At 39.0% G+C, this 16007-nt stretch overlaps 1 protein-coding gene across 2 annotated transcripts in view; it reads left to right on the top strand.

Moving 5' to 3' along the window:
• The window catches only part of CACNA1I (calcium voltage-gated channel subunit alpha1 I), a 510641-nt gene extending 498118 nt beyond the window's left edge, over nucleotides 1–12523 (top strand). For both annotated transcript variants that reach the window (XM_072127725.1, XM_072127724.1), the window contains 3 exons: nucleotides 5674–5845; nucleotides 8303–8499; nucleotides 8587–12523. In XM_072127725.1, the coding sequence (XP_071983826.1) occupies nucleotides 5674–5845; nucleotides 8303–8499; nucleotides 8587–9270 (1053 nt within the window). In that variant the 3' untranslated portion in view covers nucleotides 9271–12523. The remainder of the gene's footprint in view (nucleotides 1–5673; nucleotides 5846–8302; nucleotides 8500–8586) is intronic.
• Nucleotides 12524–16007: the final 3484 nt, after the last annotated feature.

Raw genomic sequence — 16007 nt, 5'->3', positions numbered from 1 at the left:
CTAATAATATGTTGATATCTTTAAAGGACACCTGTCATCAGGTCTCTGTCACTAGTCCTGTCACTACTACCTGCTGGAGCAGCTCACAAGGATCCCATCCCAGCCTTTATATAGTTATTTCATACATTATTCATTGTAAAATCATCTATTCTTTATCATATAAATGAGGCTGGTCACATGATCAGAGGCAGTGATGTCACCCCTGTTACCCCTCCCCTCTCCTGCCCCTGCTCATGTCTGTGTGTAATGTATAGTAAAGCATGGCTAGTGTGTTTGCTGCATCTGCTGACATGCTGCATCCTCCTAATATACAGAGACACAGACATCAGCTACACATGAATGTGACATGTTCTGCTGTAACATGGCTGCCTGGAGCTGTTGTATCTCTCCTATACACACACACATGCACACACAGGCTGCAGGGGGCGTGGCCACCAGCACCAGGAAGCACATCATTATATAGCCTCACATCATTATACAGCCTCACATCATTATACAGCCTCACATCATTATACAGCCTCACATCATTATACAGGCTGTCAGTCATGCACTGGGGGTGTGGCTGTGCCTCCCACTCATGAATAGAGTGGACAGCTTGAATATGCTAATGCTTCATTGGACATTTCACAGGTCATTTGCATACAGCTTTAGGACCTCATTGCTTAGGTTTACAGGCATGTAGAGGGACAATCAAGGGATAGAGGCAATGCTCTCTAATGGCAGTTTATGAAAATATATTTAGTTTAGGGGGTTATTTTGCATGACGGGTTCTCTTTAATGTTGCTTCGGCAGTTGTCACACACGAAAATTTTTTTAAAGGAAATTTTATCAAAATCAAGCATGATAAACCAGCAACAGTTACTCTGATCTGAGGGAGCAGGGAGGAGGGTGAGATAGTGTAACTGTCTGTAAAGCCAGACCACAGAGGGGCTTGGGTAGCTCCTCCGGCTCATTAGCATACTTTTAAAAGTTGATTTTAGAAGGAAGGAGGCCATGGATAAGAAATATAAGAACCACAATCACGGTGCCTGAATCTATGAGTAAGTGTCCCTGATTTATCATGCTTGATTTCGATGGTAGATTTCCTTTAAAGGACCTCTACCACCTAGAAGAAGGACTCTAAACCAATCTCACTGACATACTGGTGTGTGCCCCCTCTGGAAGGATCTGATTTTCTTTTAGCTTCTTAAGCCCTGGTTTCTACAAAAAAGGCTTTTAAAATTATGTAAATGAGCCTGGGCTCCATAGGAGTTAATTGAACCTGGAGCCCCTCAGGCTTATTTGCATGATTTTTAAAACCTTTTTTTCTTAAAAACCAGTGCATACAAAGCTTAAAGAAGAGCAGATCCTGCCAGAGGGGGCATACACCAGCATGTCAGTGTGGTTGGTTTACAGACCTTAATCCTGGTGATAGATGTCCTTTAAATATGTCCCTAAAGCAACATCACACAACAGCTTCTTCACAGCTTTGTTCTGGATTAGATTGTTCTGCAATGCAGTTCCAGTTAGTACAGACAAGAAAAAAAGTAAATCAGAACTAATTCATAACAGCATTGGGTAAATTTAACAGGGGTCAAAAAGCTGGTATCCTTGAATCTTCAACCTTGTATTTTTGAGTGTGTTTAGATTTAGTTTAGATCCACAGTTTCTAAAGAATTGAATACGAAAAAGACATAAAACTGAATGCTCTTAAATTAAAAATTAGGAAAGAAACGATATGAAATCAGAGCAAAACTTAATGATCACAAACTCAAGTGAGCATTCTGTAGATACTATATTGAAAAGCTCTAGCGTTGGTGATGGGATGTACTCAATCTCTTACCCTCTGGCAGTGAAAAGATTACCCACGTATGAGGCTTAATATGTTCCTCATTTTCAGGAAGACTTAAACTGCTTAAAGTGTAAACCATAAACTGCTTATACTGCTTTGTCCTTATTTCCCTAAAGTCAGACATTCCCCGATGTTTGTCCAAGTGAACTAGATTTTGCCTGGCTCAGAATTCATGGTAGTGTCCACAGTGTAAACTTTGGCTGTCAAGATCGTTTTTGGAGGTTTTGACATTTGCTGTTTTGACATGTATTTTATTACTGCTGTGAAAGTGCATCTCTTTCATAAGAACACACTGTTTCCTAACAGATGCAGCCACATGTTAACCAGAGTATTTTTCAAAACTGGGTCACAAGAATTGGTTATACAAAACAATTGTTGTCAGAAATGTTAAGTTACTTTTTTGACATAGTACTATAATTCAAAAGAGAACATAGGTAGCAAACTCCAATCATTACAGCTTATAATATAGCAAATGAAATCCACTTCATAATACTCATTTTTAAAGGAAAACTACCTTCAAAATCCCACAGGGACACTTACTCATAGATCCAGACACTGTAACTGTGGTAATCTCCTTATATTTGTTTTCCTCCTCCTTTCCAAAATCAACTTGAAAAATGATGCTAATCATCCAGAAGGGCTCTGGAAGGTGTTACCAAAGCCCTTCAGTGCTGTAGCTTCACATCCTTTTACTTTGTCTTCCCTTCCCTGCTCCCTTAGCACTTTCCTCCCTCTGCCTGCTGAAATCTCACAGCAGTAGGGAATTTTAGCAGACAGTGGGAGAGGAAATTCCTCCTTGAACAGTATAACAGCCCGTGAACCTGATTTTTTTTTTAAATACTGGTTTTTACCCTTAAAGAAAACAGTCCTTAATATGCATAGCTGGTAGATAGAAACAGCTTCCACTTTAACAAACTGCAATAGAATAGGTTAATGGCTACTTGATATGTTGAAAGTGACCCCCTCCTAGCTGCAGCATTGTGTCATACTTTAACCTAAGGATATGTTGACATCAGGTGTACACTGGGAATATAACTCATTTATTTTCTGCTGTGCTCCATATCAATTGGATGTTTTTCTTTTTAAAATCCACTCAGAAGGTTTCACCAGAAGTTTATACGTGAGTTACCTAATACTAGCCAAGGGAAGATTAATCTTTTAATTTTCTTGGGTTCGTCACTGTGTGTTGTATGAAAATAAAAATGTACTTGCCCTTAGGTCGTACTGGCTAACTCTGATACAAACATTTGGAGGTTTTGTGTGTCCATCTACTCTCCTAGCACTTGCTCCTAATCAATGTAGTTTTTGTATTTTGTACCTGCATTAAATCTTATCTGAATTTAATGTATGTGAACCCCATATTGAATGGACAGAAGAATGGAATTAATGGTGCTCAATACATAAATAATATAAATGATAATAAAATTAAAAGATGGATTTTTAGAAAACAATCAAATTAATCAGGGATATAGCAAATAAGGTATTTAATTAACAAGCAACTGTAAAGTTTTTTTTCCCACAAATGAGTAGCTCTTGGGACATAAAACAGCTTTGCCTATAATCTTTGTTATATCCAGCCCTGTGAAACCATAGTTTGTTTATGTGTCGGACTCCTGGAGGACCGAGGGGCTGTTGCTCCCTGCTCACAAAGGAGGAAGTCATGTGACAAAGCATTCTTTGTGTATGTAGCAGAACTAAGAGTGTTCAAGACTGTAGATACAGATGTCTCCTGCACAGAATAGTGAGGTACAAGATCTCCCCTGTTCACTATCAGTCCCTCCATCCCAGTCTGTGATTCTACAGAAATTTTTTGTCTCTCTCTGCACCTCATGCTGCTCCCCTTCGCCATCTTGAAGTCGGCACTTTGTGCACCGTGCAGATAAGCTATTAACTCTTAGAGCTCACACAACACAGGCTATAGATTTCATGTAACTGGTTTACTTATGATTTATTCCACTTATTTCATGATTCCTGCTCCTTCATGTGATGGAAGCTGCCAGGCTGTCACCATATGCATCCTGTATGTGCACAGTGTTCAGTGGATTTACATGGGGGAAACTGAATGGATTTAATGCTAAATTTCTTTGAGATAGAACACAAGGCATCATGGGATCTGTGGGCAAGCTAACTGGCCTCAGCTTGAGGGAATAGACTGACAGACATTAGCCTCCGCCCACTTCAACTCTGGTAAGAAAGATTTTTACCAAACACTTTCTGAGCAAAAAATTCCATAACTTTGCAGCACAAAGTAGGTATCACATCAGGAGTGGAACTTGAAGGGTACATTGGAGATAAGGAAAACCATATGGTATAGCTTCCCTATACAAAAAGATACTGAGGTTCAGGTACAGATTTTGCTTTGGGGCCAACAGCTTAGAGTTATATCTTTTAATCAGACAAGATTGCCATAAAGACTTTTTTGTGTCATGACTGGTGTCTGCCAAGTATTAAACATTGACATCTTCGGCAATTTTGCTCACCTACATACACACCCCAAGCTGCTACCACCTTAATACTGTACCTGTTGCTGCATGTACCACTGCACCTGCTGTGTGACCCAGTCCCACAAAATTCCATTCTTCATGACAGAACTATACATTTTACAAAGGCATTTAACAATATATGTCAAAAAAGCCTAATGGGTAAAATAAGGTCTGTTGGTTTAGTAGAAATATTCTGCAATTGGATTGAAAATTGGTTAAAGGTTCAAATCCAGAGAGTAATGCCTACTCGTGATGGTCACAAATTATAAGTGGTGCACTCCAAGGTTCTGCGCTGGGCCCACTACTATTTAACTTATTCATTAATGATATCTGAGACAGGATCCATAGCACTGTACCTATTTTTTTTTTTGCTAATAACACCAAGCTGTGTAGTATAGTGCAGTCTATGGCAGATGTTTATAGCCCACAATCTGACTTTGGCAAACTGGGGGGCACTTATCATTCATTGTACAGCAGTTTTCTGGTTAACAAGCAACTAAAAAGTGAAAATTACTGGCTCATGGGCCGTGAATTGTGAAATTTATCCCACTTTTGCATTCCTCACAATACTTTTTTGAAAAATAGGACACACTACCCTATGTACTTGTACCTTGTACTTAATCCGGGGACTGCCTGTATTCACCTTTGGCCATGTACAGTAGGAAGGAGTCTAGAGGTAGCTTACATCTTATTACCATATCTCCTCCCAAAACTAGGGATAGTCATGCGACTTTCATATACTCTCATCATCCTCATAGTCATCATGTGACTCTACGAATTCTATGTTAACTGACATCTACATTTATTTATATTTTTATATTATATATATATATATATATATATATATATATATATATATATATATATATATATAGAGAGAGAGAGATAGTTATATATATCACTTATGTGATACCTGTAGATGGATATTAAAGCATTACTGCCTCTATCTAGGCAAAGTTGTTATTTTGTAACTCCATTAAGTAGGACACAGCCACTGTTTACATTTCTGTTTTTTCTCTCCAATTTCCATAACCTAAAGAATGAACTAGAATGCGGAGCAAGAAATCAACCTATTGTTACAACACTTTGTAGATTGACTTTTCTTCATGATTCAGTAGATGGTCCACTAGACTTCTACACTGTTTGCATTGCTATTATTTTATTATTGGTTTCCGGTGGCTTTCTCCTTTTTAGATACAGCAAATCCCCAATCTGAAAATTTGGGTTTATAGTGTGTGTTGTTTTCTTAAATGATATCATGAGATTTTACCTTCTTTAATACATAACTTGTATTATTCTATTTGCAAAATAATTTTTTTGACATGAAGCAAAACTCTGACATTTGCATCTTTTTCACAGGAAGGCCAGGACAGCCCCGATTCTTTGGGGATTGGAGTTTTTGGGGAAAACTTATTCCCACTTGCTAGCATCCCAGGTTCCCCTATACCTGATCGCTACCTGTGTGAGATCGACAAAGTCTCATTAACTCCAGATTCATGGGACAGCTGGCTGAAAGAAGAAAGCAGCCCAGGTACAGAGAATTTATTTCAGAGGAAAATGCTTTTTCAATTCCCAGCATTTCTATGATAAAAAACATGACTGTTCATTTTCAGGCAAATTGTAGAACTAACACAATGCTTGTGGAGTGGCACTGACCTTTCGATAACAATGTTTCTCTACGAATGTAATGTTCTAGCATTTTGACCAGCAAACATACAATAATACGGATTCTATCCTTTCAGGCTTTTTCTCTGAGAGTCTAAATTAATACACTGCAGTCACCACAGCACAATGGATTATTTGTAGAATAAATTGGGTTATTTGTAGTAGGTTTCTTTTCCTACATTGAGACTACAAGCTGAAAAGCTGACATGTTTCATTTCTGGATAGATATAAAAGTATAATAAATAAAAGTATTATTCATCTTATACATCTTAATTCATGGCAAAGATTCTGGCTAGGGTCATGTGACCCTAGATGTTCTGCAGCAGAGCCTCGAGGCTTTATATCGGTCAAATGTAGAATGTTATTGTTACTTCACCCATTAATTTTAGGAATTATATTACAAGCAGCGAATTTCACAACAGCATAGTAACCTAAAAAGCACACTAGTTTCTTGGTTGTCAGCAGGCCAATATATATGGTGAGGTAAAGAAAATAAAAAATAAAAAAACTGTGCAAAACATAATGGAACCACCAAATAAAAATAAATGGTTACATATTGAAAACAAAACATCATATATCAATATAGTAAATGACTACCAAGATTATGTTCAGTTATTTCTTGACCTACTGTATTACCACAAACTTCAATGATGTCGTTAAAGGTCCTGCAGGGAAAAGCGGTTGTGCTGAAAGGGAACCTGTCATGTAGTATTTTTGTGCTTTTTAGTATATATTTATAGTATTTTTTATAATATACGCCAGTGCAGGATCTTCCGATGTGAGTCTGATGTGCCTCATTGGACTTCAGTGTAAGCGATTTTACGTCTAAGTTTTTTATAAAAGTTTCAAAAAGGTTGATTTGGGATCCATAAGGACCTGTGGTTGATGTAGGGTCCCAATTTGACCTGACAGGTCCTCTTTATTGCACACTATTCATTAAGTGTTTTCAACGATTCGTGGAAAAACGTGATTAAACTAGCGTGTGGTATTTTGGGGGCAGTACTGGTACAGTAACAGGTAAGTGTAATTTGTAGCTTTTTGACGAATAGCCAATTTTACTATAAATCTGATAAGACGATTTCTGGAGTCAGGACCTCTTAAGGATTCTGGCATGTCACACCAGTCTTAATAGATTCACCTCATTTTTTTTTCTTAAAGCAAAGTATAATTTTGGGTCCCATTCAAGGGTCTGACATGTTTCTCTCTTGGTTCGGTAGTGTTCACCATAGGCTACCCTACAGATATTAGGTCATTATACACAAAGATAACTTTAAAGTACCAAGCATTATAATTTGCTGACAGCATTTTGTACTTTGATTTAAAAAGTTTTGCATCCATTATTTGGTTTCTGAGAAATGTTTAAATCTGTATGTTAATGAGGTAATTGGTGCGGCTATGCCCTGTCTTTAGTACCCAGAGCAGTGCTTTTCTCGCCTCCTTTGTCAGATAAGCAAGAGATATGTCCTGTGAAAAGCATGTGGTGACACTGGTAGAAGATGGTTGTGATTAAGGCAGGAACAGCATTGTTTTGGGGTTGACTTTACCACTTTGGTGCACCAACTGCTTCATTAGCATACTGATTAAACAGTGAATATCTTGGAAAAGGCATATTGGACAGAACTAATAAAGGCATGTTGGAAATCACTTTACATTTCTCCACAACATGCTGCCAGTAGAATATTACACTTGGTGGATGTGGTAGACTCCCTTTAAGAATACCTTCAGACTTAATAATACAACTATTGTCTTGTAAAAGTTGCTGCTACAAATAACATTTATGACCCATAATATGTCAAGATATGTACAGGGACAATCACTCACAGATTCAGGCACTGTGACTGTGGTAATCGTCTTATATTTGTTCTCCATGGCTTCCTCACTTCTAAAACCACTTTTAAAATTATGTTTAAAAGCCAGAAGGGCTCCTAGGGGTGTTACCAGAACCCCTCTGTGCTGTAGCTTCACTGGCTGTTACATTGTCTCTCCCTCCTCCCTGCTCACTAAGCAGTATGCAGCAAACACATGTATAAATTCATTTTTTCTGAGCTGTTATGTAGAACACCATTTCCTCAATTCTACCAAAAATAGAACTATGGTGATTCAAAAAAGGATGTCTTGGTATGTACTTTAAAAATGGAATTGGATCATTTAACAAATAATAACATTATATAACAATAATAAAAAAACCTTTAAATGGGAACACAGTCCTACATATCATTGAACGAAAACAAATGCAAGAGGCAATACTAGTTATAATATAAGCTTCATTTTGCTTTTCTACTGTATGTTTTATAACTGATATTCTCAATTTTGTCTCCTCCAGTTACTTCTCAGCCATGTCCAACAGACTCATTAATTCCCCTATTACCAGTTCCCGCAGAGTTCTTCCACCCATCTATACCCACCACAGATAAAGATCCAGAAGATCAAGTCCTCAAGAAAAGCCTACCTAAACTTTCACCTCCAGAGTCTTGGGCAACACTACGTTCACCTGATGTCAATTGCTCACTTCTTAGGCAGGTAGGTTTTGTTCTAAAAAGGGAAAAATCTGCATAAATGAATGTTTATTGTCATGTCAGTAAATTGCTGATATTTCTGTTATTTCAGACAACAGAAAGCAATTCATCCATTGAAAGTGGCAGCCCAACCTCAGAAGATAGCTTGCAGACAACTCTAGAGGATAGTTTAAATCTTAGTGACTCTCCCCAATGCACCTTGGACCTCCCCGATCTCCGAGTTGCTCCTACATCACATCGTACCACCCTTCCTATTTCTTCACTTACCATGGTACAAAGGAGAACCAACCGCCCTAACTTTGCACTTCAGAAAGTTCGCAGGCACCAGCGGAGCCATAGTAGTGGTGGTAGCACTAGCCCTGGATGTACTCTTCATGACTCTATGGACCCTTCTGATGAAGAAGGGGCTGGAGGAAGCCTAAGAGGAACAAGTGAGCCCTCAGAGACCTTTAGTAGTTTATCCCTAACCTCCCTCTTTTCACCACCTCCCTCCTTAACACCACCTGGCGGTGTCATGAAAAAATGCAGCAGCGTAAATAGTTTATCTGTTGCCTCCTCTAGGGTAAGAGGGGCAAAGCAATTTTACGCAGTTGATCCACAGGGCTTCCTTTCAATGCCATCATGGGTGATGGATTTTTACCAAACTTCTTCTCCCTCAGAGAACCAAGAGAGTCGTAGCAGTTCTGCAAAATTACCTGCTGTGGAAAGAGGGATTCCTACCAGTAGTGTCTCAGGAAATGTGGATTTTGGCAATAATAGTCGAAGAAACAGATGAGATTTTTTTTATGTTCATATGTTTTGTTTTTGGGTGGGTGGCAGGTCAGTTTCCTGAAGGATGATTTCTCATTCTGTTATGGGGTGGGAACAGCCTTAAGGCTCCCAAACAGAGCAGCAGGAAACGCTACATTACCTCACTGTGTGAGCCAGCCAAGCAATGCAACTGGAGAGATGAGAGGTAAAAGTTGGCTGAGCTCTCAGGCTCTGAAGTGGAAGAACCGCTGTACTGTAACCAGCCTCTTGGGCTATCACTATAGTATATATAATGCATATATATATATTATTTTATTTATATACATATTTTATTTTTACTCTTGCTTGGGACTTCTTGAGAGTTTGTATGATAAAAGTTATCTTTATGTGGCAATACAAATATTTGGTGGAGGAGAGTTGATGACCTTGATTTTGGTTAAAAGTAAATATTCTTTTTTGTGAATCCCATGCAAACAATCAACTTGTGTTACCAATTTTCATAAAGGGAATTTGCTTAGGGTCACTCCATCTATTGATCGGTCTCTTAGACAGTGTGAGCAAATTGCTGACAATCTATTGCAAAATCATATTCATATGCTAAATCATGATGTCTCTACTGCTCCCTGGAGAAATAATGCAGAAGGACTTATAGCTGCTATGGACTATTGTGCGTTTTCAAACTAGGTTGCAGATATTGGAACCCAATGGAAACAAAGAGTCCGTATCATACGAGACTCTGTAAAGCTGCTGTCTGAGTGCTATACTACACTTTGACCTTTAGTGTTCCGTAGTGTTCCGGTTTTTCAAACATTTAGGCAACCAAATATGGAAGTGTTATTTCTCAGTGTCTCAGGATAGATGGGTGTTGCGTTATGAAGTTATTTATGATGTAGCTATTTCTGTAGGCCCACTGTCAAATGCAGCACACAAGCCTAATATGGAATAAGATCACTATATATTGTCTGCATTTACATGGGTGCTAATGAGTTAATTGGTCCCCTTATAATGATTGAGGATCCAAATATATTTTTATGAAGCACATTTTGTACTTCTAAGAAAGCACATTTATTTAAAAAAAAATGGAGCATATACAATGATGGCTGCTATAGATATGCATATGCTAATTGTTTATTTTTTTTCGTAAAACACATACTGGGAAACTAGCCTTAGGATTTTGGGGTAGCAATCAGCAGACCTTAGGCGCTATACCTGGTACTGTATTTGATCCCAATTGACTAGAATGGAGTACCAAGGACAGCTTTACTTCCCCTATTCTAAATTTTTATTATAATTATACATATTCCATCTGAAGCATGAACACACTTTACAAACGTAGGCACAAAGTTGGGTTGTAAAAGATTGTGCTGCAAAATTACTAGACACAAATTTTTCTAACGTTTCTGAGCACAAACTTTCTAACCCTGACGGCCTTACAATAATAGGAAGTTAGATTTCTTTTATTATAGAGGACACAGATTCTTAGGTGTGAACCAATCTGCACAAGAATGCATCCTAACAACTATCTAGAATCTATGTGAACTCTAGTTAGGCATTGTCAACTCAAATATAACATCATACTGTACATCTATATTGAACAGCATGGCACATACATTTTATGGTTACTATAGTACTTAGGTTTAAATACGGCAGTCATGTGGTTGAATGTAAATTAAGGGAATTTTTTACCACCATGGGCATTTGAGTGACAAAAGTGGAGTAATTCTTGAGCTAAATTACATTTACATTAGTCAAACCAAAAAAGAAGAGATCCACATCCAGCTAATTATATTGTTGCAAAGGCTATTGGTGTGACAGGACATTATTTTTAATAATAATAATCTTTATTTATATAGCACCATCAAATTCCGTAGCGCTTTACAAATCAATTTTTAAGATAAATGAATTTAAAGAGGGAGGCTTCACTCAAGCACATGTTATGTTAGTCAATGTTTTTGATCATTTTGAAAGATGGCATCCATATGCCTAGTCTGTAAACTCTCTGATCCATTACTCAGCGGTTCTTTAATAAAGGGCTTTGAACAACCTGGTTTTCAGATGGTAAATAACTTTCAGCTAACCTTCTCCTCCTTTTCCTCCTCTGGCACCGTGGAGCGCCAGTTCCCTGCAGATCCAGATAAAAGCCGCAGCCACCAGGACATATAACCAGCCCTTTTAAACCTTTGTTTAAAAAGGAACTTCAAATGATACGTTTACTATGTCTAAAATGAAGGAGCAATTTCACCTAAACATCTCTCTTGTGACTTCTGGACTGCAGCGTCCATTAGCTGTTCTAATTTTTCCATTGACAAACTACTGGGTTTTCATATGAAATCTACCATTTCACAATAAATACAAAATGTTTTTCTACGACTTATTTTTTGGTCTTTGTTGAAAATAAATAAAATTTATTTTACAGGATCTTTCACAGAAATCTATGTGTAGTGTACTGTGTACTCTGGGAAGTGAAGTATGTTTATGACTATGTTCACACAATTCTCAGAATTTGCTATAATTCCGAAATGGAAGCTAATTCAGGGAAATGTAAGAGGTTAAGGCTATGTTCATGTCATGTTTCTGATATGTACCAGAAACTTTTTCAATGTTTATACTTTAAGGGGTTGTCCGACTTTATTTATTTTATTAAAAAATCTCGAGGTTGGCTGGGGGAGGGCTGTAAATAAAATAAATGTGTACTTACCTTCCCTAAGCTCCACGCCACAGTCAGCCGGTGTTGTGCCACTGTCTGCTTACAGTGGCCGGCACATATGGCTCCGACAACTTCCGCCCGCCTGGCATGTCCACCCGTCCCCTTTCACCTGATACAGCACTGGGACAGGGAATGGGTGGGCATGATTCACGGCGGAGGTTGTCAGAGCTGCTCGTACCTACGCCTGTAAACAAACAGGAGCTTGGCTCTGATAGACAGTGAAGAGAGAGACCAAGAACACCGGTGAAGGTAAACCCCATCAGCCTACCTAGAGATTTTTTTTTATAAAGTCAGACAATCCCTTTGATGTCCATAAGGCGACATTAGCCCAAAAGACTACATTTCTCACCTACTCTCTTGGCTGGAGGAGGAGCCTTATGGACATCACTTACTAGAAGAGGAGCCTTAAAAGAAGAAAAAAAAATATGATATTGAATCACTAAAGAGTATGTGTTGTATATTGTGGCCTTTGCATGTCACAATATTGTAAAAAATAGTTTCATGAGAAGTTAAATTGGTCACTGTTACAAGTGAAAATAAAAAATTGTAAAATATGTTCTTAAAGAAAAAATCTTCTAGGTCTATCAGTCCGTTTTTCTGCCCCCTCCATTAACTCTGTTTAATACAATCTGTAACACAATGTTAGCAGGCTGTCAGCTTCACACATAAAAGTCTACGGAGAGGATGGTAGGGAGGAGGACACTGCTAAAGGGAGAGAAGAAATGGAACAACATTCTGCTGCTCGATGGTTAATGGTTTATTGTCTTATTTTATCATGTAAGTGATTTAAGTAACTTGTTATGAATCATAGATGATGTCTAACTCCATTCTTACTCCAGCACATGCTCTTAGCCCCTGCCCATCTTCTGGACTTGTGTGTTAACTGTAACTTAACCTGCATGTGAGGCTTACAGATCCTCCACTCTTTGGGCTCTCTTAATAAGAGCATACTGAGTAAAGGTGGGGGAGGAAAGTAGTCTGATAAATGGATAAACAAACATTTTTCTTTGATGAGATATAACAAATACAATGTTTCTTAAATTTACAAGTTCTCTTCATTGCTAAAAAGTTTTTTGTAATAATCTGAGGTACTCTTTAAAGAGGACCTGTCACCAAGGAATGCGGCACTAGGAGCTGCTTACTAAAGCGGAGTTCAATGTAAACGATGGACCGCTCTCAAAGCTTTGAGAACGCTATCATTCTAACACTACGGCATTTGTTTTAGCACTAGGAGCTGCTTACTTTAGTAAGCAGCTCCTAGTGCCAAATTTCTTGGTGACAGCTCCTCTTTAAGGATGGACAGAACCATTGTATGGTATTTATTACAGGCCCTTCATGGAGTGCTGCGAACAACCCTTGCTGATCCAAAAGGAGAAATCTGAAAAAGGGAATAATGTGCTGGATGGTGTAAAGAGGGATATTCTCATATCTAAATGGTAGAAATTCAGGAGATTGTAACAGGCTTTGCCACAAAGAGATGTCCTCAGCGTGGGGAGATTTGTAAGGTAGGAGGTCCAGTCCACCTCAGCTTTCCACAACCAGTCCTTACAGTGCATTTTAGGAAACAGAGCAATTTATACCCATAACTTGGACATATGAATGCCTTCTTCACATCCACTGTGAGGAACAGAAAAGGCATCCGACATGCCTCCACAGTCGCCACAAGATCTATAAACCGGCATGTACTATCCAACATCTGATTATCCTTAAAGAGGTATTCCAGGAATAAGCAAATTAAATAATTGCTCAAATATTTGTGTCTCCTTAAGTTTCACATAAGCAGCCTGTTTAATAAAATGGCTTTGAACCGTGGTTTTGTGAGCACACCATAGGGTGGTGTCGTCTACTTCTCTATTATCGTTAAGAAGAAGAGACTGTAGCAGAGGCATAACCAGGGTATTTGAGGATATAGTTGTTTAGACGCCAGGTCGAGTTGGGTGGGGAGTCATATTGCTCCTTGAAAGCCACAGTAATAGGGGTGTCGTCTAACCAATGTTGGCATCCGACACTCTGGTCAAGGTCTCTCTATCTACAAGGAAAAAATCTATTCTTGTGTATGATCTATGGCAATTAGAAAAGAAAGTGTGGGGGATGGTTAGGGGATGATAGATCCCTTTCTAACTTTCTGTACCTTCACAAGGAGTTTCTTAATTAAAGTGTGTTGTTTAGTGTTGGAACTGTAGACTACAACCAAAGTATAGTCAATATTGTTCACATGACACAAAAGAATTGTCATCAATAAACTGATCATAGATTGTGAAAGCCACTGTATCTTTAAGGCTATGGGCACACCACACCTGCTGGAGTGAGTAAAACACATCAACGCTTCCCCAAAATTATCATTTAGTAAGATGTGGTGTCCCCCAGATTTAGACCCACACATAAATAGCACAAATGTAGAGGTGTATACATTTTCAGCAGGGAAGAAGAAAACCTGAACTAAAAAACAGATGAATAATAAATGAGCAAGTAATAGTCAAGATATACATATAGATGGTCACAGTAACAAATGACCCGCCACACATATGAGACCACTGACTACCAAGTACACCACTTTACCCAGGGGTACTTTGACAAAACCAGTTAGTCCTTCCACATGGGTCCCAAAATGACCAACACTGTCCATCCAATATTTAATTATGAGTAAAGCAAGATGGAAATGTAAAACATAACTTTTAATACAAAAATGTAAAAGTTACCAAAGCAATTTGTAGGCTAGCCAAGCCAGCATCATCTGAGTGGCACCACCACACATACACAGTTATACCCACAAGTGACCAAAAATTGCATCTAGAAAGGTACAGTTCACATCCATTAATTAGCATGCAGGGGATAGGAGAGTAGTAAGAAAATGCATAGGGGTAGATTTATCAAGCTGTCTGAAAGTCTTGCGTGCAGGTGCATCCTGAAGGGACAAATAGTAAGAAACAATGAGCAATAAGAAAGAGTTCACTGCCCCTGGTGGATCCAGGAAAGTAATTAACTAAATGATACATGCCATGACAGCACTAGATCAGTGGAAGCACTAAAAAGGAAAACCAATAAACCAGCAGTTTGTCTGACTCAGTCCAGTTAAGTGGAATCATTGGGGCTTTGGGTTTGAGGAGGATGCTTGCCAGTGCGGGAAACAATCGACCCCTCCTCCTGAGTCGGCTAAGAGAGGGCAAAGCCGGTCTCTTCGTATGGAAGATTCAAGTCCTTGCACAGATGAAGGGCTTTCTCCAGAGTGTTGGCTATGAATTCAATGCCGTTCTTCGTCACTATCTGCTTCACTGGGAATCCCCAAAGGTATAAGATGTTATTGGTTCTGAAGATTGTGGTACTTTGTTGGATAGCTCTTTTGTGGGCCAGGGTAGCTGCTGAGAGGTGTGCAAAGATTGTAATATGCTTGAAATGGTCAGGCAATTATTTGCCTACGCAGGCTGCAGCTATTATCTTCTCCTTGATGTGGATGAAGTGAATACTGGCTATAGCATCCCATTGTGTAGGATGGCAGGAACTTGGGCTTTAGAAGACGGTGAGCCCTATGAATGATGAGGTCACTAAAGGAGTAAGCAGTGAAGAGATCTGTGAGGAATTCCACCAAACATTTGGATTTATCTGCCTTGAGGATACTTCTGAAGCAGAAGTTGTTTCTCCTATTATGGTCCTCCAGGTCCACCATATTCGCCTTAAGAGAGTCCACTTCTTCCTCCAGGTTGTTAGCTGCGTCTACCAGGTCGTTGTGTGCTGCTTTGATTTCAGCCATCTTGTTTTCAACAAGAGATGCCCTCTCTCCAATATACAACTTCAGCCCTTAGACCCTGAGCAGCCTTTTGGATGTTGTTGGTGATATTAGATCTTAAGTCCACTAGCAGGGCTTTAATGGTAGAAATTGTTAGCAGGGCCTGCAAAGGAACCATACGGTCTGTCCCTGTTTTCACCAGGGAGCAAAAGTTGGATGGGTTGCTCCAAGGGTGAGGTGTTACTGTGGATGGCATAACCCCTATTGTAGTATTACAAGTGTCTGGAGCTGGATCATGTCGGTTAGCGGCCTCTAGAGCAACAGGTTCTGG

The sequence above is a fragment of the Engystomops pustulosus genome, chromosome 10 (assembly GCF_040894005.1).
Source record: "Engystomops pustulosus chromosome 10, aEngPut4.maternal, whole genome shotgun sequence".
NCBI classification, from domain to species: domain Eukaryota; kingdom Metazoa; phylum Chordata; class Amphibia; order Anura; family Leptodactylidae; genus Engystomops; species Engystomops pustulosus.
This window is presented reverse-complemented; position numbering and strand designations above follow the sequence as displayed.